Below are 27,805 nucleotides of genomic sequence, written 5' to 3'. Positions count from 1 at the left end.
AGAACCACTTTGTATATCCTGTACATGTCAGATCTGCAGAGGGTCCCCTGCACCAAGGTATATATGAACGGGGTCCCCTGTGGCAATGCTAATATCATGGATAGGCCAGCGAGGTGAATCTCTGTAGCCTCTCCTGGTGGCCGGGTGACTGAACTGCAAGACTCGAGGTGGAGATAATTCCACAGGAAGAGAACACCCATCCCTCTCACTGACCCCTCTGCCGACCTCTATAAAGTCAAAAGCCGTGACAGTTGATGATGTTCTGTCTATCGTTGTGGAAGAGGGTATACTGGGACTGGGAGAGCATGTTTCTGTTTGAGAGAGAGGAGGGGTTAAAGGAAAAGGGAGAGGAAGTTTGACTTCAGTAGTTTCGGGCTTCTGCTGTAGGGGGACCATGGTCTGAGGTAGAACATCTAAGATAGTGTCTGTCTGAGACGGTCTATCAAACTGCATTGGAACTGTAAGGTATTGCCCTTGCTCCTCCATTGGATCACATATATTCAAGTGCATCTCCAGCAGGTCATGCAGACCTGACTCTGTGTATTGTTCTTCCAACAGTTTCAGTTGGCTTTCCCTGAGATGCAGTTGTGATTTGTTAAATTGCCTTTGGCGAGATTCCTGGTTCAGCTTTGGATTTAGTGATGGAGGAGTACACAAATACTGGAGGGTTTGCAAGGGGTTATCCTGTTGTAGTTGAGGATCTGGAGTATGTTGGATTTCATTCTGCCCCTCTTGGGCAAATTGATAAAGACTTAGAGTTGGCTTTGGTGGTGAACATAGAACTGTCTCACTGGGGCTTTGAAAAACCCCTGGCTCATCCTGCTGATTTTTAGGAGCTTGTCCTGGAAAAGATCCGGGAACACCATCATGACTGATGGAGCGTCCAAACCGCCTTTCTTCCTGCCGACGTACAACGCTCCTCTGACCCCCTTCCCGCTGACTCTCATGCAGGACATCGTTGAGCTGGGGTTCAGGGGGCGGGGGAGGAAACCTGGGGCTACGGAGCAGTGTTGCCAGAGCGTTGAAACGCCTGAGCTGCTCTGCTAAAGACAGGCGCTGGTGTGTCCTCTTAAACCTGAGTCCTGACTCTGTCATCTTCTCTTTCTTCACCAATGGTTTTTCTTCCAACTCTTCTGCTTCATCCATTCCTTTACCCAGCCCTTCATCTACCACAGTTCTGGTTCTGGCTTGTTGGGGTTCCTCTACCATAACCCAAGTGTCCTCAAAGACTCCATCGTCTTTCTCTGTTTTCTCCTTCTTGTCTATTTCATCTTGAATCCTCAGTTGGTCCAATGTCACCTCTGGCATACTGATGGAGCGACGAGGGCGACGGGGCTTCTGACCAACCCTGTCAGACATATCCACTGTTGACAGCTTCTTACTTAGACCCATCTCTTCTTTTATCCCAACCTGCTCCGGACTCCTAAATACACTGTTAGTTAGACAGTATGAAGCTGTTTCCTCTATTGTCTCCTTTTCCAACTTGAGCCCAGAGCATTCATGTGAAACCCCATCTTCTGTCCCGGTAGGCGAGTCCAATGTCGCGAGATCCAGGAAGTCATCAAGATTTTCAGCAAAGCTGTAGTTCAGCAGATCAGTTTTAGCCTCCATCTCATTCCCCACTAGAACTGAATACAGATAAAATGTCACATTAAGTATTTGAGTAACGTGGATATATGGTATTTTCCTACTAGCACTGATTTAGTTGATAACTTCTTTATTGAGGAAAAACGTACTTACTACGACTTTGAGTCACTCTGGATAAGAGCATCTGCTAAATGACTAAACTCTCAATGTAATGGACATTAAAAAAAACTATCCAAACCTCGTCCAGGGCCATCAATCATTTTGACAGGAATCCTGTACAGTCTAGCCTCAGAGCTGGATGCTTCAGTCATACCATCAGATACCGTCCTACTGCCCATGATCCAATTCTCAGTGTCATTCCCAATGGGTGTGGGGGAAGGGTTCTGTGAATAAAGTCACAGGGAAGTCAAACAATAGAGTGGCGTGTCAAAAAACAAAACGGGAACTATGCGAAGACCCAGTGTGTTAGAACAGGAGAGTGAATAGCACCAGACTTACAGGGCTGCTCCAGCTTGGCATGTTGAAGAATCTGAGAGATCTCCTTCGATGAGCCTTGTCATCTTGCACCGGATGCCTTCAGGAAATATACACACAGTCACCTCATCAGCCACGAAAACAATGCAATAGACAAACAAGGGTTAAATATAAGATGCTTAAGATTTACTTGTTTGATGTTTTATGATATTTTTTGTGATTCCTCCTCTTCTCTGAGGCACTGAGAGTGACAGACATCTCCCGCTCTCTACTGCCCTCCACTACACTCAGGACAGAGGTGTGAGTACTGGAAGGGCTTTGGCCGACTGCCGACTCGGAATCTACTCGGACAGTCAAAACATAGAACTTATCATACCGTACCTTATTCGACTGACTAAAAGCTATATTGCAGTACAGTCTACAAATGCATCACCATTTGAGTGTAGTTTGCTGATGGATTGGTTGTCTTCTCTTAGGTCATGGATAGAGCGTCTGTATACAGAGAAGGATGGTATTAGCTCCATGTAAAGCATTTAAAACAGAATCTGAGGTAGTTCATATATATATATATAACTATCTATCTATATAAATCTATAAAAGTACCTTTTTTTAGCAGAGCCCTCTACATCAGGGACAGTATCTTCGCTCGATTTTCGTTTGGATGTGACTGGTGATTGAGGTGTGGTGTGGTGAGATGTCTTTGTATTTTGCTGGCCTGTGGGGTCAAGGTTGTAAAGTCAGGGGAAACACACCTATTGGCTATTACTAACAACTAGATCATTTCGACATAACTCTTTACTAAAAGCATCAGAACTAAGCAACCAGTTATTAAGCAGCAAAAAGCATATCTTTACCACAACATTATGCACGTACCGTCTGTGGGATGTGAAGGGCCAGTGTGTGTGCGGCCTGTCTTGAATTTACTGAGAGCATCCACAAATATCTCTGGAGAGATCAAGCAAAAAAGAATAATAATAATAATTCTGAACTGAATTCATGAATTGACAGTAGCGTATTACTCTCACAGTATGAACCTCAAGAACTCGTCATTGCAAAACTCTCACCTCCAACACTGCGCCTCCTTTGACGTCTTAAACTTCTATACACACCAAGTCCTGCCCTCTCCTGAAACCTCCCTCCGTCAACTGGGGGTGTAGTGGATTCACCCGACTCTGCTACAGTTGCCATGTCCATAATAGAAGGGGGAACGACACCTTGTGGACGTATAGAGAATTGAAATCGGTGTAAACATTAAATCATACACCCGTCATCAGCAACTAAATAAATGTATAGTTATCAGAACATACCGATACGATCTGCATGTATTATGAGCGTCTTGATCACTGCTGCTTGTCTATCCAGTTGTCTCTCTGTGCTTGCGGTCAGTTTAGAGCCCCCAGCTGGACAATGTAGCAAATTAGGTGCAATCACAAGGGCCAGATTGCCCACTTCCATACGATTCTCTTCACATCTAGTGAAAACAAGGGATCAGAGATGGAGAAACTTGGTGGAGAATGGAGGAACAACGCAGATGAAAGGAAAAGTAATCATGAATTTCTGGAGACAAACCTTTGAGCCGTCTGTCTCAGGAAAGTGCAGAAGTATCGGAGGGCCCGTGAATGAGAAAGAGGGAACAGGGCTGTAAGAAGAAGAGTGACTCCATCTTTACCCTGCTCCTGGCCCCCCTCCTCCTCTAAGCCCTGTGCACAGCACAGTGGCACCTGTAGATCCATAGGGATGAGGGGAGAGGGCAACTCCCGTAAGAACTGCTTCACAAGAGACGCCACATCACAGGACTGCAGAGTGGCTGAATGTGGCAGAGAAAAGACTGGCTCCCCCTGCTCCAGGCCAGCCTATTATGAAGTGGTAGATGGTCAACATAGAAAATATACTCATGGGGGTAAGAAAGTGGGTTTTCCTGCATATCTCTCCTGTGCAATCTTACCTTCAAAGCACGGATCCGACTCAACGACCCCGTCTTTCGAAACAGCCCTTCAGTATGAAGATGCTGGGATAAAAATTCACAGGCATCCACCAAGAACCTAAATTGGAATAGTTAGCTCACTCAATTGTAAGTTTGTCATGACCAGTTGCTCATTGTTTAAAATATATTCTGGTTACAATCACATCTCCCAGTTATGATTGTATTTAAAGCTAAAATACAACTCAAGTTTACATACTTTGGCACTGTCCCACTCATATCAGTTAAATGGCACTGGGGCAGCAAGATCAGGTCCCGACCAAAGGCAAATTGAGATTGGTTCTCCTGAAAGACATCCATCTACAGATCATAGAGGTAAATGCTTTCTACAACAATCACACAACATTGGTAGTTTGCAACTTATGATTAATAGATTTGAATATTAAAGAAATGTGACTTTGGGAATAATTATCACTCAACAAGTAATCAACATGTCTAATCAACAGGTGGTAATCAACAGGTGGTAATCAACAGGTGGCGCAGTATTGTCTGTGTGTGGACAACAAACGTTATTGAAGCATTGAGGTTAACCGTACAGGGAACATTTTGTTCATGTTTGTTACCGGTCTGACAGGGCCACTCGTGTATGGCCCATTGAAGAAGTTCTTCCAATTTTTCACGCGAACTCCAGATGCTTTCAAAGCATGTATCACGGCCACCACGCGCAGACGGTCGTCCATGGGGTTTGGCATTGGTAGATCCAGTTCGGCTGTGTTTAAAAAAAAAAATCAAACAGTTTAAAGTAGTGGCCTTTGAAAACGACATCACTATACAAAACCGAGGCTGGGAAAAGCTATAGAAACAATTTGCACGAAACTACAATGGACCTCAAATCCACCGACTTTGCTCAAATCACTTACAAAACTTAAATGTGGACAGCTACGTAGAAAAAATATGTAGTCGTTGTTGTGGCACTTTGATCCTCTCATCCTACCGCCACTGAGGGAATTCGATTACACCGGTGAGAGGAGTTTACACCGGGTTAAAAAAAAAAAAACAGTTGTGTTACGGGACTGCCTACCGGGTGTGAGCCAAGTGTCGCGTTCAAAGCCCACGGCGAAATCGGCTCAAACAGAGAAGAGGGATAACTGTGCCCAAAATCTGCCTTCAGCAGGTGGCGTGTTTTTGTATAGAGGTCAATGTGTCGAATTTGGTTAACAAAAAAAATGCATGGTTTATTTGCTACGTGTGGTTTATTTTATCGATTAGAAGTTTCGAAATGCTCATGTTGCTATGAGTGTGCTGATATAAGTAGGACACGTGACATCCCAGCAATTCTGACGAAAAAAAAACCTTTATCGGAGTTGTTCCTGTTGTCAGGTTTATCTGCCTCTCATTGGCTAGATCAGAATGGTCCCACCTGGTCTTGCTTCCTCCGACTGCCTAAAACATTTATTTTCATTGTTATTTACTGGTCAACATAATGGATCACATGTGGCTCAACACAAAAGTGATGTAGCCTAGGCTAAATTGGTAGATCCAATGCTAGATTAAGCACCTTTATGGAAAATATGTTTTATTATTCTGGACGGTGCATCATGCTGCCTTGTTGACGACATGATAAAGCGGCACCGATTACTGTTCAATTTGAGAAGGTCGCACCTCCCTCACCGTTTTTGCCCGTTCCGTCACGGGCCATAGACGGTGCACCGTGACTCAGGTTAATATAACTCCCTCAATGATGTATATAAACCCTGGATTGCTGATGATATGAATTGGCCTATGAGAAGCTTTGAAGTTGGCTATGTTAGCATTTCTCAGAAGAAGCGATCCTCATATGACTTGCTCAAATTACTTACAGATCCTAAATTTCGACAGGTAAGTTGAAAAATAATGGAGCCGATGTTGTTGCACGTCTTTGATCCTCTCATCCCGCCGCCATCAACATCTGATGATACTTCCGGTCACCTGTGCCTAAAAAGGTGTGATGGGCACGGTTCAGAGATGCTTGTCTGTACCCCTGAGGGGGGGGGGGCTCAAGATAGCGACATGAGAGGGTGTAACATTTCTAGCTGAGGAACAATTTCAGGGTTTTCTCACAAAAAATATATATCTAACCATACAATGTAGCTATTTTTGAATAATTTTGTAATTAATCAAACCATTGACAGATTTTTTACGATTTCCAACGAACAAGCTAGCTATCGAAAAGTGTCAGCGTGTGTAGTTAAGTTAGCCTGCTAACGTATTCATAGCTAGTAGCATAGAATCAGGACATGACCAAACTGTTGCTGAGATAATGACTGTTGAAACTTCCAAGGAGAAAAGAGGCATTGTTGAAACTCACTCATATGTTTGCAGTGTAAAAAAGGGGGGTGAATGTGATTCATACCCGAATACCCCAACCAAGGAGCAACTTCCAAAGCTGAGAAGTGAACCATCAATGAGCCATCTACAGGACAACATCGTCCGCATCCTCACGGCTAAAATCAAAGAGAGCGCAGATGACATCATGTATTTGGTAAAAAAGAACACTATCAGCATCGTTAACCTGAAGAAATCGAAGAAATTATTTCAATGCTGAGGAAGTAAAAACTCTGAAGCAGCAGAACGCAACATTGAAAATGCAGGTTACAAAGCAGGAGAAGAAACTCACTGAAATGGAGTCAAAGGTAAACGAGAATGACCGTATAGTCGGAGATGGAATCTTCGAATTTATGGCATAGCAGAAAAATCTGACGAGAACATCAAAGCAAGAGTGAAGGACATTTGCAGGGCAATAGTCCCGGAGGAGGAGCGAAATGTTGTTGCAGGTTCTCTGGATGTAGTGCACCGCCTGTGTAGGCTGGGAGATGGGGAAAACAACCAGCCACTGTAATATTCATATGTGTAAACATACTGAATTATAATTGGATGCATTTTACCGCCATATCATACTGTGCTATGATTGGTTAAGACCACCCAAATGGTTAGGTCATGGTCAGTTTGATCCTGGTTGGCGATACGTGAACATGCCAGTTATAGCTAGCTAATAAAGAGCTACGTTAAGAAATATCCTGTAGTACTGCATTTTATTATTTTGTACAAAGTGTGCAAAACAAGACACGACCAGTGATCATGAGATTAATTCTTAACTGACTTGCCTAGTTAAATAAAGGTAAAATAAAAAAGGGATATGACATGGAAAAGTGCGAAGAAAAATGACTATTTAAAGAAGAACAACCTGAGGTTCAAGGAGGATCTGACAGCATTTGACAAAGAAACTCGGAATCGTCTGTGGCCAATGATTGAGAGAGCAAGGAAGGGAAAAGTGCATACTAGCTTGTTGACTGCTGGATTTATCAATTGAGTTGTGAAAGACAGAGTTTTATTTGCATCTGATAAAACGTTTTATTTCTTGAGGAAAGAGCATTGTTTGTGTGAACCAAACTTTTTTTTATATATATATGTTTTTATGGCAGGGAAATTCGCACTGACACTTAATGTTAGCTTGATGGCTATTCGTTTTACCAATCTATGGTACAATGTTATTTGCAATTGTATAAAAATATAATTTAGGTCAACCACTTGCGTGGCGCAAAGGACTGTTTTTATTTGCAACTAGTAAGAACTTTTCTTTTTGTGAGAACCCGATTCATGTGAACGTATACAAGTTTAATATTCTTCATATAGTCACTGTGATAGTAAATGTCCATTTCTGTTTTTTCTATTAATGCCAGGGGAATCCGTAATATTTTGAAAAGGAAATCTTTATTTTTGTATTGTAAGGGTAAGAGTGCCAACTTTTATTTAATTCAAGAAATTCATGCCTGTTCCACAGATACTGCGTTTTGGAAGTGTCAATGGGGGAATGATATTTGGTTTTCATTTGGTACTAATCGGTCAGCAGGTGTCGCTATTTTAAAAGGCAACTTTAAGGGTCATATATTGAGTCATGAAGCAGATAATACAGGGAGATGGATTATATTATTGGTAAATGTCAACCACGTTCAATTCATTGTTGTAAATACTTATGCTTCCAATAACAAGTCAAGTAACTGTATTTTATTTAGATACATTGAGAGGACAATAAGTAAAATTGTCTAAATTTCCATTGGCCAAAGTAATATGGGGTGGAGATTTTAATACAGTATTACATGCTAATCTAGATAGATGGCCTCCTAAGGATAGAAATTCTTTGTGAGATAAGAAATATATGTCTAAGGTTAGCTGTTTGAGATATTTGGAGACAAAAGAACCCAGATAAGATTATGTTTACATGGAGTACCAAAGATTTATCTATACAATCCCGTATTGATTTCTGGCTGATATCTGAAGATAAGGCTGACAAGGTTGATACAGTCTCAATTGAACCATCGATTTTAACAGATCACAAAGGGACCTCAATAAAGATAATTATGCATGGTTTGTCAACAAAAAAAGTTAGTAAAGGTTACTGGAAAATGAACAAGACTTTATGTGAGAATTAAGTATTTAAGAAGGAAGTAGCTGGAATTATTGATAAATACTGGAATTGTGCCTGTGTTATGAATACGTTTGGAAGTTACTGGGAGCTAATGAAATTTGATATGGCTTTTGGCTATTTCAATGGGGAAAGAAATTGCTTGTGCCAAGAGAAAGCATATGACATCATAAAGGGAATAATGCATTATACTAAAAAAAACTGAACTAACTAATCAGGAATTACTGGATATATCATCATTGCAAATGCAGTTAGACTGTATCTACGAGGAAAAGGCCCGGGGAGCGTTTGTAAGATCAAGACGAAAATGGATGGAAGAGATAAATACAAAATATTTTTTTTATTTAGAAAAAAGGGCAGGCGAAAAGACTTCCATATGTATATTAATAATACTTCCAATGAAAATCCAAAAGAAATCTCTCAGCATGTTGCCCAGTTTTATCAGAATCTGTATACATCAGCCCAGCCAATTTCCAATATGGATCTTTTCTTAGACAATGTAGCAAACATTGCTAAGAAGATAGATAATGATTTCAGTGATTTTTGTGATGAGTTATCTGAAATTGAGATAAAAGACTGTATTAAAAGCCGTAAGGACAATAGGTCCCCTGGAAATTGTTTTAATAAGTTAGTTTTATAAAGCATTCAACGATAAATTGATTCCTTTAATTTTTGCTATGTTTCAAGAATCAATAGAAAAAGGGGAGTTACCGGCTTCCTTAAAGCAAGGTGTAATTACTTTGATTCACAAACCTAATAAGGATACTCTTTATATAGACCACTGGAGACTCATTAGCCTGTTGAATAATGATGGGAAATTATTTGCCCTTGTATTTGCTAAGAGGTTGAAACAAGGCTTGCATCATATAATTGATGAAGAACAATCTGGTTTTATGCATGGTCGACACATTAGTAATAACATCAGGTTGATCTTAGATATGATTGACTATAATGACCTCATCCTTGATGATAGTTTTCTTATGTTTGTTGATTTTATAAAGCTTTTGACACTGTAGAACATGAGTTTATGTTCAAAGCAATATGTTTTTTGGGTTTGGTGACTTTTTTGAAAGCAGTCCAAACTTTATATAGTGGTTGTACTAGCTCTGTAAAATTAGCTCACGGGACATCCCAAAGATTTTATATTGGGCGTGGCATTAGGCAGGGTTGCCCAATTTTATTGGTTACTCAAATTATGGCTCTTCATATCAAGAAAGGGAATTTAAGGTGTTTCAGCACTTGGCAATGAATTTAAACTATATCAACTGGCTGATGATACCACTATATTTTTAAGGGACAGGAATGAGGTTTCTAAAGCAGTTTCCTGTATTGAAGACTTTTCCTTAGTTTCGGGATTGAAAATTAATATCAATAAGTCAGTCTTATTTCCACTCATCAATTGTGTTTTACAGGAAGTATATGGTTTCCCAATTAAAGATAAGGCTACTTATCTTGGAATTGTTATATGCAAGGATGAAAAACAAAGGAGTGAATTGAACTTTAACCCCACTATTGAGAAAACAAAGAAGAAATTTAACCTCTGGTTGATGAGAGATATTTCGTTATACGGTCGGGTTTTATTATCCAAAGCTGAAGGGTTATCCAGATCGGTTTATGTCTCATTATCACTTGACTTACCCCCTAAAATTGTAAAGGACTTAGATAAGATTCTTTATAATTTTATTTGGAGTAACAAGCCTCACTATCTACAAAAATATATTCTCACTAATACCCAAGAACAAGGAGGTCTTGAGGTTTTAGATTTCAATACTCTAAATAATACTTGTAAAATAAATTGGATTCTGAAGTATGTTAAGAACCAGAACAGTATTTGGAATGTCTTCCCTAAGTATTTATTTGACTCTGTTGGTGGTTTAGAATTTTTGCTTCGATGTAATTTTGATGTTGATAAAATCCCAATAAAGTTGGCCAAATTCCATAAGCAGGCAATTTAAGCTTGGATGTTAGTGTATAAACACAATTTTTCCCCTCACAGATACATTTTATGGAACAACAAAGATATACGATTTAAAAATAAGTCTCTTTTTTTTCGTAACTGGTTTGAGAATTATTTTTTTTGGTTGGTCAGTTACTGAATGAGGATGGATATCTACTCTCATATGGGGAATATCTTGATAAGTTTAAAATTCCAATAACCCCGAAAGAATATGCAATTGTTTTTGATGCGATTCCAAGGGGATTGTATCTCTTTTAAATTCCTCTGTGGTTGAAGTAAGTAACATAGATTTACATGAAAATATATTAATTGGCAATATTAACATCAAAGATAAATGTAGTAATAAACAGATTAGGAATATTGTTTGTGATACTACAATTCCCTCAGCAAGATTCTTTTGGTCAAATATCTATGGTGATATACAATGGGGGATAGCATGGAAAATTGCTAACAAATATTGTATCAGTAACAAAGTAAAGGAAGTTACTTTATGTTACATAGAATTTATCCTGTGAAACATGTTTTGGAAAGATTCAAGCTGAAAATAACTGATTTCTGAGGAATGGAGATCATTTTGCATGTGTTTTTTGCCTGTATTTATAGAAGATTTTTTTGGGATTGACATACTGAATTTTGTTACAAAAAAAATAGGACTGGTTGTACTATTTAATGGTTTTGATATAATGATTTATTTCAGAAATTCTGATAAAGATGTAGTATATTTACTTCAACTGCTAATAATACTAGGTAAATTTCATATTCACAAATGCAAATAGTCTAAGTCAAAACCTAACTTTAACTTTATAAATGAGTTTAAACAATATGGCACTACTTTAACTAAAATGAAAAACAAAAAGGCAATTAAAACTTGTATTATTTATGATTCCTGGCAATGTAAATAGTTTGTTTGCATATGACTAGCTCTTTTTTTTTGTTGATATTTGTTAATAAAAAATAAACACAGAGGGGATTCGATTATCTGGCCCGGGTTACCCCGGTGAGAGGAGTTTGTTCCAGGTGAACAGTGATTGCATTCGTTTTGTAACCGGGCTGTTCAAAATCCACGACGTCGGCTCAAACAGAGAGGAAGAGACGAAGCAAGAGGGATAGCTGGGCGCAAAATCGGTCTTCTCCAGCAGATGCCGTGTTTTCGTTTTTTTCGCTCATCAAGCGAGGAGTTTTTGTATTGTGGTCAATGAGTCGAATTTGGTAAACAAAAGTGTAATGGTGTTACGGGATTTTTGTGTTTAATGACTAAAATATGTATACATTTGACTTAGAATTATAACTCATAAATGTTGAATGTTATGTGTTCCTTGTTAGAAAGAATGGGTTTATCTTCAGACAGGCTAGAATGATGTCTCTACCCAGGGAGGGGAAAGACCTTGAGTTGGTTGTAGATAGTTTAACAGGTGGCAGACAGTAATGAGAACTCGAACTGTATTGCCATTGTATCCGAGAGGAGGTTGGACATTAAAACCTATGACATCATCTTTATTATATAACCTGATGTAAAATGTATTATGATCAGTACTCTCGAGAATAAACGCTATTGATTGATTGATTTTAAGACTGGTATCTGTCCATTTTATGCTGATAATTATCTTACAAATTCTTATTTATGGGCAGAGTGTTTTAATTGAATTGGTTAATAAACAGGAATCGAAATTCCTTTAACAATTGGCTTATTTGCTACGTGTGGCTTATTTAATCGAATATAAGTTTCGTAATGCTTAGGTTGTTACGAGTGTACTGGTATAAGTAGGACGTGACATTCCAGCAACTCTGAGAAAAAACACTCACTCAGAAGAAGCAGTCCTCCATAGAATGAATGGAATTCAACAGTATTTCAATTAAATGTTTCAAGGACAAAATGGCATGTATTTTGTTGTATTGGGGACAGTAATATTCTAAAAATTAAAGTGAAAATCCAGTCAACTTTTTAAAATTAGTCCACTGTTAAAAGGTCCCACAATGTTATGCATGTCTGCGTTAAGTTTTGGACGTGCAAGAAGCAAAGTGTTGCCGGCCACATCATGATGATACAAACAGTGGACTAGTGGAAAAAAATACCTAAAGATAGTTTGGTTTTCCCTTTTAGTGTCTAATAGAATAAATGTGTCAAAAACAAAATGTAGACATAGAAATGCTTTTCTATAACTCCCCCACTTACAACGGTGGGGGAGTGCCAAGATGGAGGTGTAACAGTACTCTTCTTGCGTTGTGTACAATCAATCAACGACACGAACTCCCAACTTGTAGCACCAGTCATGGAGATTTATTCTGATAGAAACAGCACAGAATTGTACGTCATGCAATGCACGGCTCACCATCCAACGCTGCACTCACGCACGCTGGTTTGGTGCTTGTTCACTGGGCAATGTAGTTACCAAAATAATACAACAATTACAATATACAATATAATATTTTGAACAATGTACCTGATAGAAACAGCACAAAATTGCACGTCATGCAATGCACGGCTCACCATCCAACTCTGCACTCACGCACTGTACAAAATATACGAACCCCCCCACCAGACAGTATGTTGCTAGCTAGTATTAGCTGGAATTCTCTACAACAAAATGCACAACAAATATGCACTAAAAACGCCACATCTTATGTGTGGTGTTCTAATAACATTTACAAACAAATTGATATAAATTGTACATTTAAAATCATCACTTGTGACGTACAGTGCTTTGCAACCAACAACTTACCGCTGGTTTGGCGCTTGTTCACTGGGACGATTCTAACTGAAACATCCTCCCTCGTAGGCAAGCTACGCAAACCAGCCAATAAGATGCCATGTTGAGTAGGCGGAGGCAAGACAAAAATAAAACCAAAAACCCATTGGCTTAACAATGAAGTGGCAAGGGGAATCACCAATATAACCCTGTTACAGAGGCACGGTGGCTTCAACATCGGACCCTATCAGTCATCTAGTGTATATATAAATCATTGGTCTGTACTGAAGTCAAAAATATCATTTGAAGTGGTCAGTACATAATGGAAAAGATACTATAATGTATAGTTAGTTGCTCATCCATAGTTATGTTTCATCCTCATACATACCCGCCATACAGGACTATGAATGACATTTATATCAGTGTTTTCTCATGGTGATAAAACAAAAGAACAAAAGTACAAGGAAGTACTTAAGGCTTTATTTAAACAGATAGTGACATTGAAACGATATTGAAGTAATCAAACGAATAGACTACAGGTTTCTAACATAAGCAATATATTCGAGTATTTTAAAAAATACAATAGTTTTTTTATCTACATAATAAACTTCCTATTTGTCCCCCTCAAATATCACAAATCGATTATTGCCTATCCTTATTAACATATTTCTTCAATTTAATTTAAATTCCACATCCAAATCAACACATTTTGTTGATGAATTTGACTTTTAGCAAAATTTCAGGACTCCACCTTTGTGGATCTGCATAAATTATATTAATGTTAAACAAAATGTATTTTGATATTGAAATCTTTCTGCTTGTGGGTTTGTCTTTATCTCCATGTTGCTAAATTCTACCTTGTCATTTCCTTCATACAACCTATTGTGTTACTCTCGTTTGTTTCTCTTTTTTCCAGAAAAGTTCTGTCGTTTCTGACCACCCCCTCCGCGTGGCCCTCCACGTCCTCCTCCACGACCCCTCCCTCCTCCCTCTCTCCGTCCCTCCCACATGGGCATGGGGGCCTCAATTTCTCCTGGCCGTCCACCCCGGTCTGGTACACTGCCCATCAATACCTTCACAGAGACAGAGGAGAAGACAGAATAATCAGAATAGTTAATCTCTTTATCTTCATTCTAAAAATCAAACAAAACTCAAAGCTAGTTAGCTACAGCATACCTTGTAGACTTCAGTGCTTTCCCCTGCCTTTACTGGTAAAATGTAAGATTGGTCTTTTCTTGCTGCAAGCAGAAGAGACATGGAGACTTGGGATACGAGGGGAAGTGATGAGAGTGGAGGTATTGAGGCAAGCACTTCACTGCGCTCCTGTGGGGAACATGGAAACAGGTTTACCATTAATATACATGTAGCTACTAACAATAAAGGAATATAAAACTAAACAATATATTTTTGGGATCTGTGTTACTGTCAAAAGTCTATATTCAGATATATATGCAAAAAGTTAATGCTGACTTACACAGATCGTCAATCCTAATTTTCTTGCTGACTGTGGAACTCCACTTCTGGTTCTGACTTCATCCCTGCGCTTTGCTCTCAGTAAATGCTCACTGAATGCAAAAAATTATGTTGCTCATCACACCTCATGTCACCATGGTGAAAGTCTCAATCCTCTTCCTTGATTTTACATCTGAGGACTTCAACTTTTTGCTCCTGACTGACATGCCTTAACTTGCTGTTCACTGCAAAGACTCTCCCTCTCAAGATCCTGTCTGACCCTATTCAATGAAAACCTGTCACCTGGTATCCAGGGGGGAGGGGAGGGAAACATTGCGCCAATGCAAGAAAAGGGCATGTTTATGTTTGTTTTATACTGTAATGTATTTTTGTGGAATATAATTGTGGATTCTTGCAACTCCAGACATTTTTTTGACTTATTCTGGAGACCCAGGTCTGATGGAATATGGTCCTAAGGAGTTGGAGATCTTATCACACTACCATATTTAGAAGATATGATCCAAAGGTCAGTGCTGGCAACGCCTTACAGACTGTTCCACAAGGGGCGCAGCATGCTGCCTGAAGCTGTGAAGATAGGAACAAAGTCCATTTCTGTGCTGTGCACATGCCTGCTAATTCTGCTCGACGTGGCCTTGCGTTTGCGCCCCATTGACTACAATTAAGTAATTTAAAAGCACTAGAGTGCAAATGTGGACATACATTAGGAACACCTGCTTTTTCCAATGACAGACTGACCAGGTGAAAGCTACGACCCCTTATTGATGTCACTTGTTAAATCCACTTCAATCAGTGTAGATGAAGGGGAGGAGACAGGTTAAAGAATGATTTTTAAGCCTTGAGACATGTATTGTGTACGTTTGCCATTCAGATGGTGAAGGGGCAAGACAAAATATTGAAGTGCCTTTGAACGGGGTATGGTAGTCGGTGCCAGGCAGACCGGTTTGAGTATGTCAAGAACTCAACAGTATCCCGTTTGTATCAACAATGGTAAACCACCCAAAGGACATCCAGCCAACCTGACAACTGTGGGAAGCATTGGAGTCAACATGGGCCAGCATCCCTGTGGAATGCTTTCAAAACCAAAGAATTGAGGCTGTTCTGAGGGCAAAAGGGGGTGCAGCTCAATATTAGGAAGGTGATTGTAATGTTTTCTACACTCAGTATCGATTTAGCCTGCATATTAAGTCATGTTTAGTAAAGAGGCAGTATTGCATACCTTTTCCTTCTCTCCCCAGGCAAAGGACTGAAGTGTGACCTGAAAACGTTTGATCATCATTTGGCGTCGACAATGATAGTCCTCTAATAGAGCCTGATTTATCTTCTGGACATGCCTCTAAATAGGTGGAAAAACCAATACAGAAATGAATAACCTGGTGAATAAATAAGGTACCAAATACACTGACAATCTTCAGCACTGTCATGAGGAACCCCCCCCCCCCCTTTTGACAACCTACCCATTGCTCAGAGTTGAGATTGGTGTCCAGCAGAGGTTCTGTCACATCGCCACACGGCAATATCGCAAGACGTGACTTCACCTGAATAGTAAAGTGTGATAGAGAAGTGGGCACTGTATCAACAGCAACATTCTGCAGACACTTTTCATATCACATCCTGTCTGAGTCGGTCTCCTCCTTACCTGATGGCACACATCTGTAAGCCGTGAAGACTCGTCCATGTTTAGGGTTTGAAGCAACAGAGCTAATTCACGCTCTGTTTCTTCCTTCCTGTCACCTTGTTCCATCTCCTGGCCATCTTCATATTCTTTACACCAGTTCTTTGTATCAACAATGCTGGGATCTTCCGCTCTCTGCTCTTTCTCAGATTTACCTTCACTCTTCTCATCCTCTGGATGTAATTCTTTATGTTGAAGTATGCGTGCTGCTTGTAATTCTGACACCATGAACTCTGCAAATAAGACCATAAGGACAATAGCATCAACAATACACAACTTACATTATTCACTTCGTTTCAACACTTTGACATTTCAAGAACTCCCACCTGCCTAATCTCTCTCACCAGTGACTTTGTTGAGGAGAGGAGGACTCAGTGGATTTGTGGTCAGTGCAGCGTAGGGACAAAGTAACTCGGTCAGCAGGGTCCGCAACTCCCCCACTAGGACAACACCAGTCTTTCGGTCTGAAATGCGTGCGTACCAAACACACACACCATAATTGAGCAAGGCACTTAGCTCTAATGTGCTTCAGGGACACCGTACTACTATGACTGACCCTGTAAAACAACACATTTCACTTCATCTGTCCTGTGTATGTGAAAATAAAAATCATATATATAGTGTGCAAAGCTGTCATCAAGGCAAAGGTTGGCTACTTTGAAGAATCTCAAATATAACATTTTGATTTAACACTTTTTTGGTTACTACATAATTCCATGTGTGTTATTTCATAGTTTTGATGTCTTCACTATTATGCTACAATGTAGAAAATATAAAAATCCCTGGAATTAGTATATATAGCAAGTGTCTGTAGGTGCACCTTCTAGCTGCTACCCTTGTATCATGTACAATTGCATGATGACTTAGTTGTAAGGTTATACCCTGTAACTCTGAGCAGACAGCCCTCAATTCTGACGCCAGCCAAGTGAGCAGCGGACAAGGAAGCTCATCACACCTGCACCGTCTGACACAGACACTGCTTGTGTACCTGAAATAATGTTAAAGTAATGACCGAGATCAAGCAACACATGTAATAGCTAGATAGATAGTTAAGGTTCAGAAAACACAGTGGCGAAAGCAAACGTATTAAACTGAGTCACTCAGCGACTAGCTGAGCTACTCTTGTGCTGTTTACTTGTGTATCCCATCTGGCACGTGCAGTACGTCTGCTAGCTAGGTAGCAGACATAACCTAATCTGTTTTCAAAATACACGTACAAACTCACCCAAGAGCCTTTATAGCATATATTGTTCCTATATCTCTCTCCATTATAGACTCAATAGAACACATTGAAACATGTAGCTATTGCATTTGCAACAAGTAATTTTCCTTTCCCGTCTTTCCCAAATGTTCGGTTAAAAAGTTGCAGAAGCTCTGTACTTCCGGGTTCTGTAGGTATACAATGGATTCAAGGCAAGGTTAATAGATCGAAAATCCACTTTGATGCATCGATGCGAATGACACATTTTATTAATAACACATTACAGGACATATGCATGGATGAAATAGCCAGTGTAGCTTTTAATTTCTGTAGGTAAATTACAATAATTATCGTGCATTGGGACATTTTATTATAATATCCGTTACCTAAAGGTGTTATTCTGCACTATATGTTTTACTCCTTTACACTGTGCCTTTAAAACAGGTTTCAAAGGTTATAGCCACAGCTGCAAGGGGTTAATTAACAGTATCTGTTATAGCTATGTGAGTCTGATCCATAATTAAAATCTCAACTTGTGACCAGTAATCAAGAAACATGACAGAAAAAAAAAGAAAAAAAACTAGAGTCAAAGTCTTCAGATTTTATTCTCAAATACAAAAAGAGTAAGTTTTGATTTAACACAGAACCACATGCAGATACTGTTTTACATACATGGTATATGGTATAAAAAAGTTTTACAACCACACATGAAACTAGTTAATGATCACAAAGATTGGAAAAACAAGTTGGAGGGACAATAGATGACCACCACTGTTACATAACGTTTTAAATGGTGTGAAACAATACATTTTGGTAAATGTTGTTTTACAAGCTCTCTTTATACAGGTTATAGAAAAAAGTAATCAAAATGTTTGTCTTCAAGACTTCAATTTCAATAAATATGGGCAAAATATTAATGGATTAAATCAAAACCTCAACAGTTGAAGATACATTTTTTTGTATATATATAATTAGTCCAGACTCTACACCAATTTCTTTAAAATGTATGGTTCTTTGATCTAACATTAAAACTAAAAATGACGCGTAAACAGCAAAATATTAAAACAAAAACAAAATGTTGTCCTACAATCTTCCATCTCTCTTAAAAACACATTGAAATGTACACATGCAAATCCCAGCTACCTTTTATGAGCTCTAATAAACATTCACTGCACAACACTGAAAAGTGTACTACATATGCATGTTAAACTACACCACTGTTGCTCATTTAAAATAGCCAGGGTCTACAAACAGGCAAGACAAATAAGCTGAATGTTACTAAATGGTTGCAGGACCTACTGCAAAAACAATGCTAATGTTGTGGCGTGACATTAAAAAATAATTCCTATACCAGAAAGGCAGGGAGAAAAACCACTAGACCCTGAAAAGAAAACCTTGAAAATGTTAGCTATAAGAAAGGGAAGACTAATCATTAAGGAGATGATGGAGGAGGACGAAAAGACAGGTGTAGCCTGCAGGCAGGATAAGCAATGGAATGCTGCTCAGGGAATGGATCCGTCTCATCAGTGCACTACTGTAGGCCTACTGCGTGCCTTGGGAGCCCTGAGAACCCTGGCTGTAGTTGCCATAGTTGCCGTATTGGCTGTAGTACTGATTCCATTGGCTCTGGTTCTGGTAATACTGCTGCCACTGCTGTGCATACTGGATCAGAGAGAGGGAAAGAGAGCAAGACATTATGAAGTGAGTTTTAGACAGGTGACAGGTTAACGTTGAAACTAAGAAACTGGCTAGTCACCTGTTGATACTGCTGGTTGTAGTTCTGCTGCTGCTGGCTGTAGGTCTGTCCAGTGGCGGCAGGAGCAGCAGCAGCAGCGGCAGGAGCAGCAGGAGTTTGGCTATAGCTCTGGCTGTAACCTGGGTATTGGCTGTAGCTGCCGTAGTTGTAACCTTGGTTGTAGTTGCCTTGATTGTAGCCTTGATTGTAGCCCTGATTGTATGTCTGTGGCTACAAGTTAACACATACAATGTCAGAAAGTTGGAAGGACTGGTGAAGTGTTGACAGAGGAAGAACCACATGTAAGGAGATGCCATTAAAGGGAAACACCAACATTTTGCAACTTCATATTCATTATCTCCAGTGGTGCATTTCTATGTTGTTGTAAAAAGATAGGAAGATAAGTGTTTCCAATTACATCATGAGTGCGAGTCGAGTGACTTTGACCAGTTGTGAGTAGGCATTGCCTACTAATTGGTTGATGACGTCATTATCCGTTTTACTACAAAACATAAACACAGCATTTTCACACGTTGATGTTGGGGTGGTACTGGAAACGATGAATATGAAGTTGAAAAAATGTGTGAAGATTCCCCTTAACAAACAAAGTAACCAATATATTAGACAGCTTACCTGTCCTTGGCTGTAACTGCCAGTGGCTCCCTTGTTATATTGTCCTTGGCGGTGTTGATTGTAGCTCCCTACAGATTGTTGGTTGCGGTTGTAACCATGTTGCCCTCCTGCTGCGCCATCACGGTTGCCTCCCCAACGATTCTGCTGGTAGCCTCCACGGTTATAGCCTGTCATGTATAAAGGGCAGGAAGTTAAGTAGGCTCACAACACAAATTTAGAAAAACAAAACAGTTGAGCAGAAACCTTGCTCCTCACCTCCTCTGAAGTTGCCACCTTGGGGTCCGCCACGACTTTGGTAGCCTCCCCTTCCTCCTTGGGAGCCACCACGGTTGTCATAGCGCTGATAAGGTGCATCGCGACCACGGAAACCTCCTTGGCGGTTGTCGAAGCGTTTGTCAGGGGGTGGGCCGGCCTTGCGGCCCTCCTCGTTGTACTGCTTCACCAGCGTGTCAGCCTCTTCTTTTTGAAGCTCGATGAAGGTCACGTTGTCAAGAAACTCACCAGCTTCTGGGAGCACAAAGTTGGCTACAGGAAGCAGAGGGGTTGGACGTTGTCAGGACGAGTATAGCGGCGCCGTCGAAAGACAAAGAAAATCATTATTACTATCTGATAGACAATAATAGGAAGGGGTAGAAAGGGAAAAGAGTGAAGTGGGGGAGAATACATGTTAGGTGAGAGAGTGGAGTTGCACCAGAATTGGAGCAAAACATTACCTCAAGGGACAGGGGAGAATTTGCTCCAGTTTAGGGAGGACAAGGAAATAGAGGAGAAAAATAAAATAGCAAAACTAAGGAGAGTTATGAATATGTAGATAGGGGAAAGTTTGCAACTGCAAATCACAAGCATAGCCTATGGGAGCATAGCCTATGGGAGTATGTATGTCCTCAGTTCTTAAGTGATAAATGTTTAATATTTCCCTCCCTTGGTACTGGAAATTGCACTGCCAATGGTTTTGTTTAAAATTTAAATTGATCATCTATTAAAATCTCATCCTTCAAGGGTCAGAATCAAAACCAACACTTGAAATGGACGTCACCCTGAGTTTGCAGTGCTAAATAGATGAACGAGAAGTTTGACAGAAATGGTTCAAATAAGAGAATGATGGATGATAGGGGGAAAGTGGGAATAGCTCTCTGAGGGGAAGGGGACGGTTGGGATCTTCCAAGTTTCCATAAAATAAAAAATAAAAAAAATACATAGGAAATGCATTGTCTTTTTAAATTTTGTTATCCATGGAATTCCTACCTTTCATTTCTAATACGGCATGATCGGGCACATCCTTCCCTTCCTCATCAGTTCGCTTTAACGTTCGCTCTTTTAAATCCTCGTCCGTGGGACAAATTACAATAGCCTTGCGTTGAAAACCTTCAAAAGGACGCATTTTTCGTCTCTGGGCTGATCCATATACATTTGTCTAGCAAAGTTGACAAGAAAGAAGTAGAAGCTGTTCATTATTGTTCACTTGTCTGGTTTTGTTACAGCTTTGCGTTCCATAGGAGGGAAATTGGATTCCTGCAATGATGAAAGTGAGAGTTTTTTTTTCTTCATGCCTATATTTACTGTTCTGGAACTACATATGGTTGTCTCTCACAACTTACCGTTGTGTCTGGAATGCATTTCCTGTGAGAAAGAACTTTGGGGACCCATGTTAGCCATCTATTGGGTTAATTCTTGCAAGTTCTCAACGGGTCAACGTTTCCAATGAATAGCTAAGAACGTTAGCTACTTAAAATGCAAAATACTACATTACACAAGAATAGTAGCATCTTTAAACATGTTCCATCTTTGAATCTATTTTTGCCATATTGACAGCTCACTCTTACAAGCTTGAGCAAATAGATGAATGTTCCTGTTAATCCCTTCTTCCACAGAGCTCACATTCACTTCCATACAATTAACAGAAGAAAAACATCTGTAAAATCAATTGAATTGTCTCCAGATAAACCCTTTTAGGGCAATCAATGTACTGCTTTTCAAACTATTCTCTGTGCTGTCATTGAGTTCATGTAACTTGCTGAATAAACCAACAATTAATAGTTTATAGAGCTGCGTAATATCTTGCCTACAATAACAGGGTCCCCCTATTTACTTACCAGAACTTACCTGCTTGTCATTAGTCCATCTGTCATGACAATAACAACATACACTACCTACCTGTCAATACTCACTAATTCCATGGCATCCATAAGAATGTCCAAGACCTCACCTACCTTGAGTAACTTGAACAAACGCCCTGAAAATTCAAACATGTTAGTTTTCACTTACCTTAATGTTTTATTCATTTTACATACAACATTCAAAAGTTCCATATGCTGTCTGTATAAATCAGCTATCTTACATCAAAGGTGATGTGAGTTTGAACTAATCTTACAGTTAACGAACAACAGAAGGTGTATTTCTTACTCACCACCCGGCAGTGTTTACTTGTTTTTCAACATCTTATTATAGACATGGACTATTTGTACAGCTTAGAGCTCTTTTTCAACAGGACATACAGAGAGGAAATAAAAAAATATTGAGTAAAAACATACAATGTCAATACTGCTTTCATTTAAGCGAAAACAGAAATAATGATTTCAGCAGCATGTTCAGGACAATGAAAAGTGTGATAACTTCCAGGAGTTGTTGATCAAGGCTTCTACACTAGAGACAGTATATCAAAGAGTGCATTAATGGACATGTGCATCAGTGAACAGCAGTGGGCGGGAGGTTGAGCACATTAACATAGAATGGGGTGAGAAATCAGACAGTAGATACCTGATCCAGGATGTAGTTACGCTTCTTGCGGGCAGCGATCTGGATCAACCTGTTCAGACACTGTGTGGCCTGCTGGATCAGGACATCCCAGCGACCAGCATAGTTCTTCTGACGACGTAGTCCCATCACCTGAGGGTGGAGGTTTTCATTACGTTAGTGGGGAACTTTACACTAAAGACCAAGACTGAAGGATTCTGTGTTCAAACAAAGATAACTGACCTTCATCTTCTCCATTATGGCATTGGTGCCCAGGATGTTGTATTTCTTTGCAGGGTGCTCTGTCGCGTGCTTTGAGGCCCAGGTGGTTTTCCCAGATGCAGGTAGGCCAACCATCATCAAGAGCTAAGGTAAAAACAAGAGACAAACATGAGGAATAAGTCCTGGCATCTCACAGCTACTGACGACAGAAGGAATCTAGTCTAATGATCCAAATCAACAAACCACTCAATGAACCAATATGGCAGACACTCACCTCACAGTCAGCCTTGGTTGCAGGCCCAATTGTTCCCCGTATCCTGTTTTCCAGAGGGACGTTCTGAATGAAGGTGTATCCCTCGGGCAGGGGGAAGAAGGGCTCCTCTTTCTGGCCAAAGTTAAATTCAATTGCACAGTTCTTCACAAGAACGTGGGGAAAGAGTGGCTGTTTAGCTAACTCCTCCCGTGACACACGGAAGGCCACATCCAGCCACTTGCCGTTCTTTGAGAAGGCCATCTCCACTTCATCACCACTATCGAAGTCCTGAACCAGACATGGAGAGGAAAACATTTAGGCTTATTGAGTACTCAGCTTTTTTTAGGCAGACGAATCTAGGTGAATCTTCTGTACTATCACAAATACTTACAATGTAGCACCCAAGGACATCATTTTCACGAAACTTTTCCCCGTAATCCTCAAATTTACAATTTGAAGATTTCTTGCCAGTTCCTCCATAACCATAAGAGAATTTTTCTTCACCTGGTATAGAGTCAAAAACAATGAGTTTTGTGTTAGTTTCAAATCGCATAAAATATTTATAATAACAATGAGATAATCCCAAATTTTCCAGCTCAAGTACAGCAGCATTTTCACAAACTGACCGAGCTGGGTGTTGCAGGTATCCAAGGACCAGCCAATGCGCACTACATGTGGATCAGGCTCACTGCTGGGAAGGTGCTTCACAGAGATCTCCTCGTTTATCTGGATAACAAAACATGCACCAAATTCATATTTATTCAAATCAATGAGACTCCTCAATCGGAAAACACAACCTGAATATTCCATCAACAAAGCGCCTAAGTGAAATGCAACTTAATTTAAACAGGAAATACCTTCATTTCAAAGCAGACTTGCCCTTTGTTGACGCCATAGGAAGCTCGTGCACCTGACCACAGGTATGCAAAACCTTCGATGGTGAGCGGGTATCCACTATACCGGTCACGTGATACCTTGAAGTGCAGATCGCAATTATCTGTGAAAAACAAAACCATACCCCCAAAGGCAAATAAATACAGTTGAAGTCAGAAGTTGACATACACCTTAGCCAAATACATTCAAACTCAGTTTTTCACAATTCCTGACATTTAATCCTAGTAAAAGATTCACTGTCTTAGATCAGTTAGGATCACCACTATTTTAAGAATGTGAAATGTCAGAATAATAGTAGAGAGAATGATTTATTTCAGCTTTTATTTCTTTCATCACATTCCCAGTGATTGCCTTTAAATTGTTTAACTTGGGTCAAACGCTTCAGGTAGCCTTCCACAAGCTTCCCACAATAAGTTGGGTGAATTTTGGCCCATTCCTCCTGACAGCTGGTGTAACTGAGTCAGGTTGGTAGGCCTCCTGGCTCACACACACTTTTTCAGTTCTGCCAACAAATTTTCTATAGGATTGAGGTCAGGGCGTTGTGATGGCCACTCCAATACCTTGACTTTGTTGTCCTTAAGCCATTTTGCCACAACTTTGGAAGTATGTTTGGGGTCACTGTCCATTTGGAAGACTCATTTGCGACCAAGCTTTAACTTCATGACTGTCTTGAGATGTTGCTTCAATATATCCACATAATTTTCCTCCCTCATGATTCCATCTATTTTGTGAAGTGCACCAGTCCCTCCGGCAGCAAAGCACCCCCACCACATGATGTTGCCACCCCCGTGCTTCACGGTTGGGATGGTGTTCTTCGGCTTGCAAGCATCCCCCTTTTTCCTCCAAACATAACGATGGTCATTATGGCCAAACAGCTCTATTTTTGTTTCATCAGACAAGAGGACATTTCTCCAAAAAGTACGATCGTTGTCCCCATGTGCAAACCGTAGTCTGGCTTTTATATGGCGGTTTTGGAACAGTGGCTTCTTCCTTGCCGAGCGGCCTTTCAGGTTATGTCGATATAGGACTCGTTTTACTGTGGATATAGATACTTTTGTACCTGTTTCCACCAGCATCTTCACACGGTCCTTTGCTGTTGTTCTGGGATTGATTTGCACTTTTCGCACCAAAGTGCATTAATCTCTAGGAGACAGAACACGTCTCCTTCCTGAGCGGTATGACTGCTGCGTGGTCCCATGGTGTTTATACTTGCGTACTATTGTTTGCATGTGGTACCTTCAGCCGTTTGGAAATTGCTCCCAAGGATGAACCAGACTTGTGGAGGTCTACAATATTTTTTCTGAGGTCTTGGCTGATTTCTTTTGATTTCCCCATGATGTCAAGCAAAGAGGCACGGAGTTTGAAGGTAGGCCTTGAAATACATCCACAGGTACACCTCCAATTGACTCAAATGATGTCAATTAGCCTATCAGAAGCTTCTAAAGCCATGACATAATTTTCTGGAATTTTCCAAGCTGTTTAAAGGCACCGTCAACTTAGTGTATGTAAACTTCTGACCCACTGGAATTGTGATACAGTGAAATATAAGTGAAATAATCTGTCTGTAAACAATCGTTGGAAAAATGACTTGTGTCATGCACAAAGTAGATGTCCTAACCGACTTGCCAAAACTATAGTTTGTTAACAAGAAATTTGTGGAGTGGTTGAAAAATTTGTTAACGACTCCAACCTACGTGTATGTAAACTTCCGACTTCAACTGTATGTTGTTAATGCACACAATAAACCATTCAACACAAATTCTACTACCATCACAAAACAAACAGTACTTTCACTTACACGTATCAATAGCCACAAGAGTGTCATCAAAATCTTCTTCCTCTTCCTCTGCTGGGGGCTGTGGTGAACGTGCCCTGTGCGCGAGAGCGTGGAGCATAAGCTAGGGGTATAGTTCGGAAGAATGTTTTCAAGGCACTTTAGTGAAGTCGTTTTCAAACCTGTTCCCCCACACTTACCTTCTTTCCTCTCTGTGTTCATAATAGCCATAGCCACGGCCTTCATCGTGTGGCCTCTTACGGTTGCATCGGTCATCCTCCGTTTTGGCTTGGCTCACCTGCTCAGCCTCCATGGCCTCGCATTCATTGGCAGCATCTGGAAGATGTGCCTCTGGCTGCTTTGGCTCCTTCCTCAACTGCTCCTGCTGCAGAGGTTCATCTGCCTCTTTTTTCAACTCTGCTTTCATCACAATCTCATCTGCACCAAAGAGGACAATGTTGTCAATAATTACAGCGTGAGCAGCAGGGTGAATTAAGAGAATATACTAAGCACTAATCTGTTCATTTGAGGTATGTTATTACTGACCTGGCTTAATTTCAGACATCTCCACATGCTTTGCTTCAGGCTCAATTGATGCTGGTTCCACTGGCTTTGGTTGCACTGGTTCAGGTTTCATAGCCTCTGGTTGTGGTGGCTCTGGTTGCACAGGTTCTGGTTGTGGTGGCTCTGGTTCCTCCATCTCTGGTTCGGCTCTCTCTGGTTCTAACACCTGTGCCCCTTCTCGGCTGTCTTCCTGTGCCCCATCCCGGCTGTCTTCTTCCTGCTCATCTTCACTCTGTTCACCATCACCTTTCTCCTCATTAAACTTTTCTTCTTTAGCCTGCGGGACAAACTGTACTTCATCGTCCTCACCATCTTGGTCTTCTTCCCCATCATCTTTAACTAGTATGGAAAACACAGTGTCAGTATCACAACCTGCTTGATTTACAACTTTGGAATAACAGCAGTTTCATCCGCATGTTTACAATTGACAGCCCACTAGTCACGTTGAAACAAACAGTACCACCCCCATTTAAAAACGGAAAATCTGTTAACAACAGTCAACGTGGCTCTACCAATGCAATCGTACAACTGTCTACATACACATAGAAACCCCTAAATATTTGTTTACCTTCATCTGAGTAGTCGTCGCCATCTGCGCCAATATCGTGTTCCTCATCCCCCCCAACATCAGCAGTCGGTGGCCCGCCCTCTTCACCTGCAGCCTCGGTCTCAAGTGCTGATTGCAACCTTATGACAAGATCCGCCTTCAGCCCACGAGTATCCAGGCCTCGCTGCTGAAGTTCCTCTTTCAGCTCGTTGACTTTGAGCTTCTTCACATTGATTCCACTCATCTTTCATGCAACTTATTCAGTGATCAGAAATCCCAATCTGTAAGAAATTTGTTTACAGACAAGGAATGTAGTTTAGTAGACGCCTAGCATTGGCTATGTTTGCTACTGTATCCATTTCGTTGCATTACAAAATCGTACATGGACATCGCTCCCGTTAACAGAAACATAAAATCCACGGCAAAACAACGCATAGGTCCAAAGCCAACAGTTTTCATAAAACTAGCTAGTGCCTAGTTACATTATAGACTTCACTACGGTCTTTGCTACGCCAGTATTGCCTGCCAACTACCGGTAGTTAGCATTAGCAACTAGGCACATTTTTACAGGATAGTCACCTAAGGTCGGACACCAAAACAACGGATTCTGAAACGTCATAGCTAGCTAGCTGTATACAAACATATGTGCATGATAGCTAGCGTCGCTACTATTTGTAAATCATGCGAGTTTACATTCAAAATACACTAGCGTACATTACTAACCTCTTTTTTCACTCTTTTAATTTCCTTGCTTGATTCATGCAGTGACCAACTCAACTGAAACAAAATGGACGATTCTGTTGTAGCCAGAAAAGGTTAGCGCTTGCCGTCTGCTCTGTGATTGGCTAGAGGCCTTGTAGGTAATATTTGAACAACAGTGTTCCAGTTGCTGTGCCTCTCTACAGGCAGCAGAGGGCGAGGAAGGGTTGCTGTTTGTTACAGCTTAATACAATTATTCCAAGCCGTTAAATAGATACGTTATTATGTTAGGTCTATGGTTCAGACAGATGAAATGG

The 27,805-nt window shown here is 40.4% G+C and overlaps 3 protein-coding genes across 3 annotated transcripts; all 3 read right to left on the bottom strand.

Moving 5' to 3' along the window:
* Positions 1 to 235: 235 nt before the first annotated feature.
* On the bottom strand, positions 236 to 4,734 carry LOC120021067 (rho GTPase-activating protein 11A-like). Its single transcript, XM_038964716.1, has 12 exons — positions 4,615 to 4,734; positions 4,242 to 4,342; positions 4,007 to 4,103; positions 3,631 to 3,914; positions 3,369 to 3,532; positions 3,126 to 3,275; positions 2,935 to 3,006; positions 2,665 to 2,776; positions 2,484 to 2,553; positions 1,826 to 1,970; positions 890 to 1,628; positions 236 to 311 (listed from the first exon to the last, which is right to left on the bottom strand). The coding sequence occupies exons 1-12, from the start codon at positions 4,732 to 4,734 to the stop codon at positions 236 to 238; spliced, it is 2,130 nt and encodes a 709-aa protein (XP_038820644.1).
* Positions 4,735 to 13,546: 8,812 nt separating this feature from the next.
* On the bottom strand, positions 13,547 to 17,613 carry im:7138535 (uncharacterized protein LOC797998 homolog). The gene is made up of 8 exons (XM_038964953.1): positions 17,459 to 17,613; positions 17,115 to 17,221; positions 16,578 to 16,697; positions 16,198 to 16,466; positions 16,016 to 16,096; positions 15,778 to 15,894; positions 14,265 to 14,411; positions 13,547 to 14,161 (listed from the first exon to the last, which is right to left on the bottom strand). Exons 1-8 carry the CDS (start codon positions 17,521 to 17,523, stop codon positions 13,976 to 13,978), a joined length of 1,092 nt encoding a protein of 363 aa, XP_038820881.1. The 5' UTR covers positions 17,524 to 17,613; the 3' UTR covers positions 13,547 to 13,975.
* A 407-nt stretch (positions 17,614 to 18,020) lies between these two features.
* hnrnpul1l (heterogeneous nuclear ribonucleoprotein U-like 1 like) lies at positions 18,021 to 27,600 on the bottom strand. The gene is made up of 16 exons (XM_038965160.1): positions 27,513 to 27,600; positions 26,811 to 27,070; positions 26,225 to 26,581; positions 25,879 to 26,116; positions 25,703 to 25,776; positions 23,868 to 24,007; positions 23,637 to 23,736; positions 23,402 to 23,514; positions 23,032 to 23,298; positions 22,779 to 22,901; positions 22,560 to 22,688; positions 21,048 to 21,216; positions 20,058 to 20,327; positions 19,803 to 19,969; positions 19,191 to 19,400; positions 18,021 to 19,096 (listed from the first exon to the last, which is right to left on the bottom strand). Exons 2-16 carry the CDS (start codon positions 27,031 to 27,033, stop codon positions 18,977 to 18,979), a joined length of 2,700 nt encoding a protein of 899 aa, XP_038821088.1. The 5' UTR covers positions 27,034 to 27,070; positions 27,513 to 27,600; the 3' UTR covers positions 18,021 to 18,976.
* Positions 27,601 to 27,805: the final 205 nt, after the last annotated feature.

The sequence above is a fragment of the Salvelinus namaycush genome, chromosome 26, assembly GCF_016432855.1.
Source record: "Salvelinus namaycush isolate Seneca chromosome 26, SaNama_1.0, whole genome shotgun sequence".
Taxonomy (NCBI): domain Eukaryota; kingdom Metazoa; phylum Chordata; class Actinopteri; order Salmoniformes; family Salmonidae; genus Salvelinus; species Salvelinus namaycush.
This window is presented reverse-complemented; position numbering and strand designations above follow the sequence as displayed.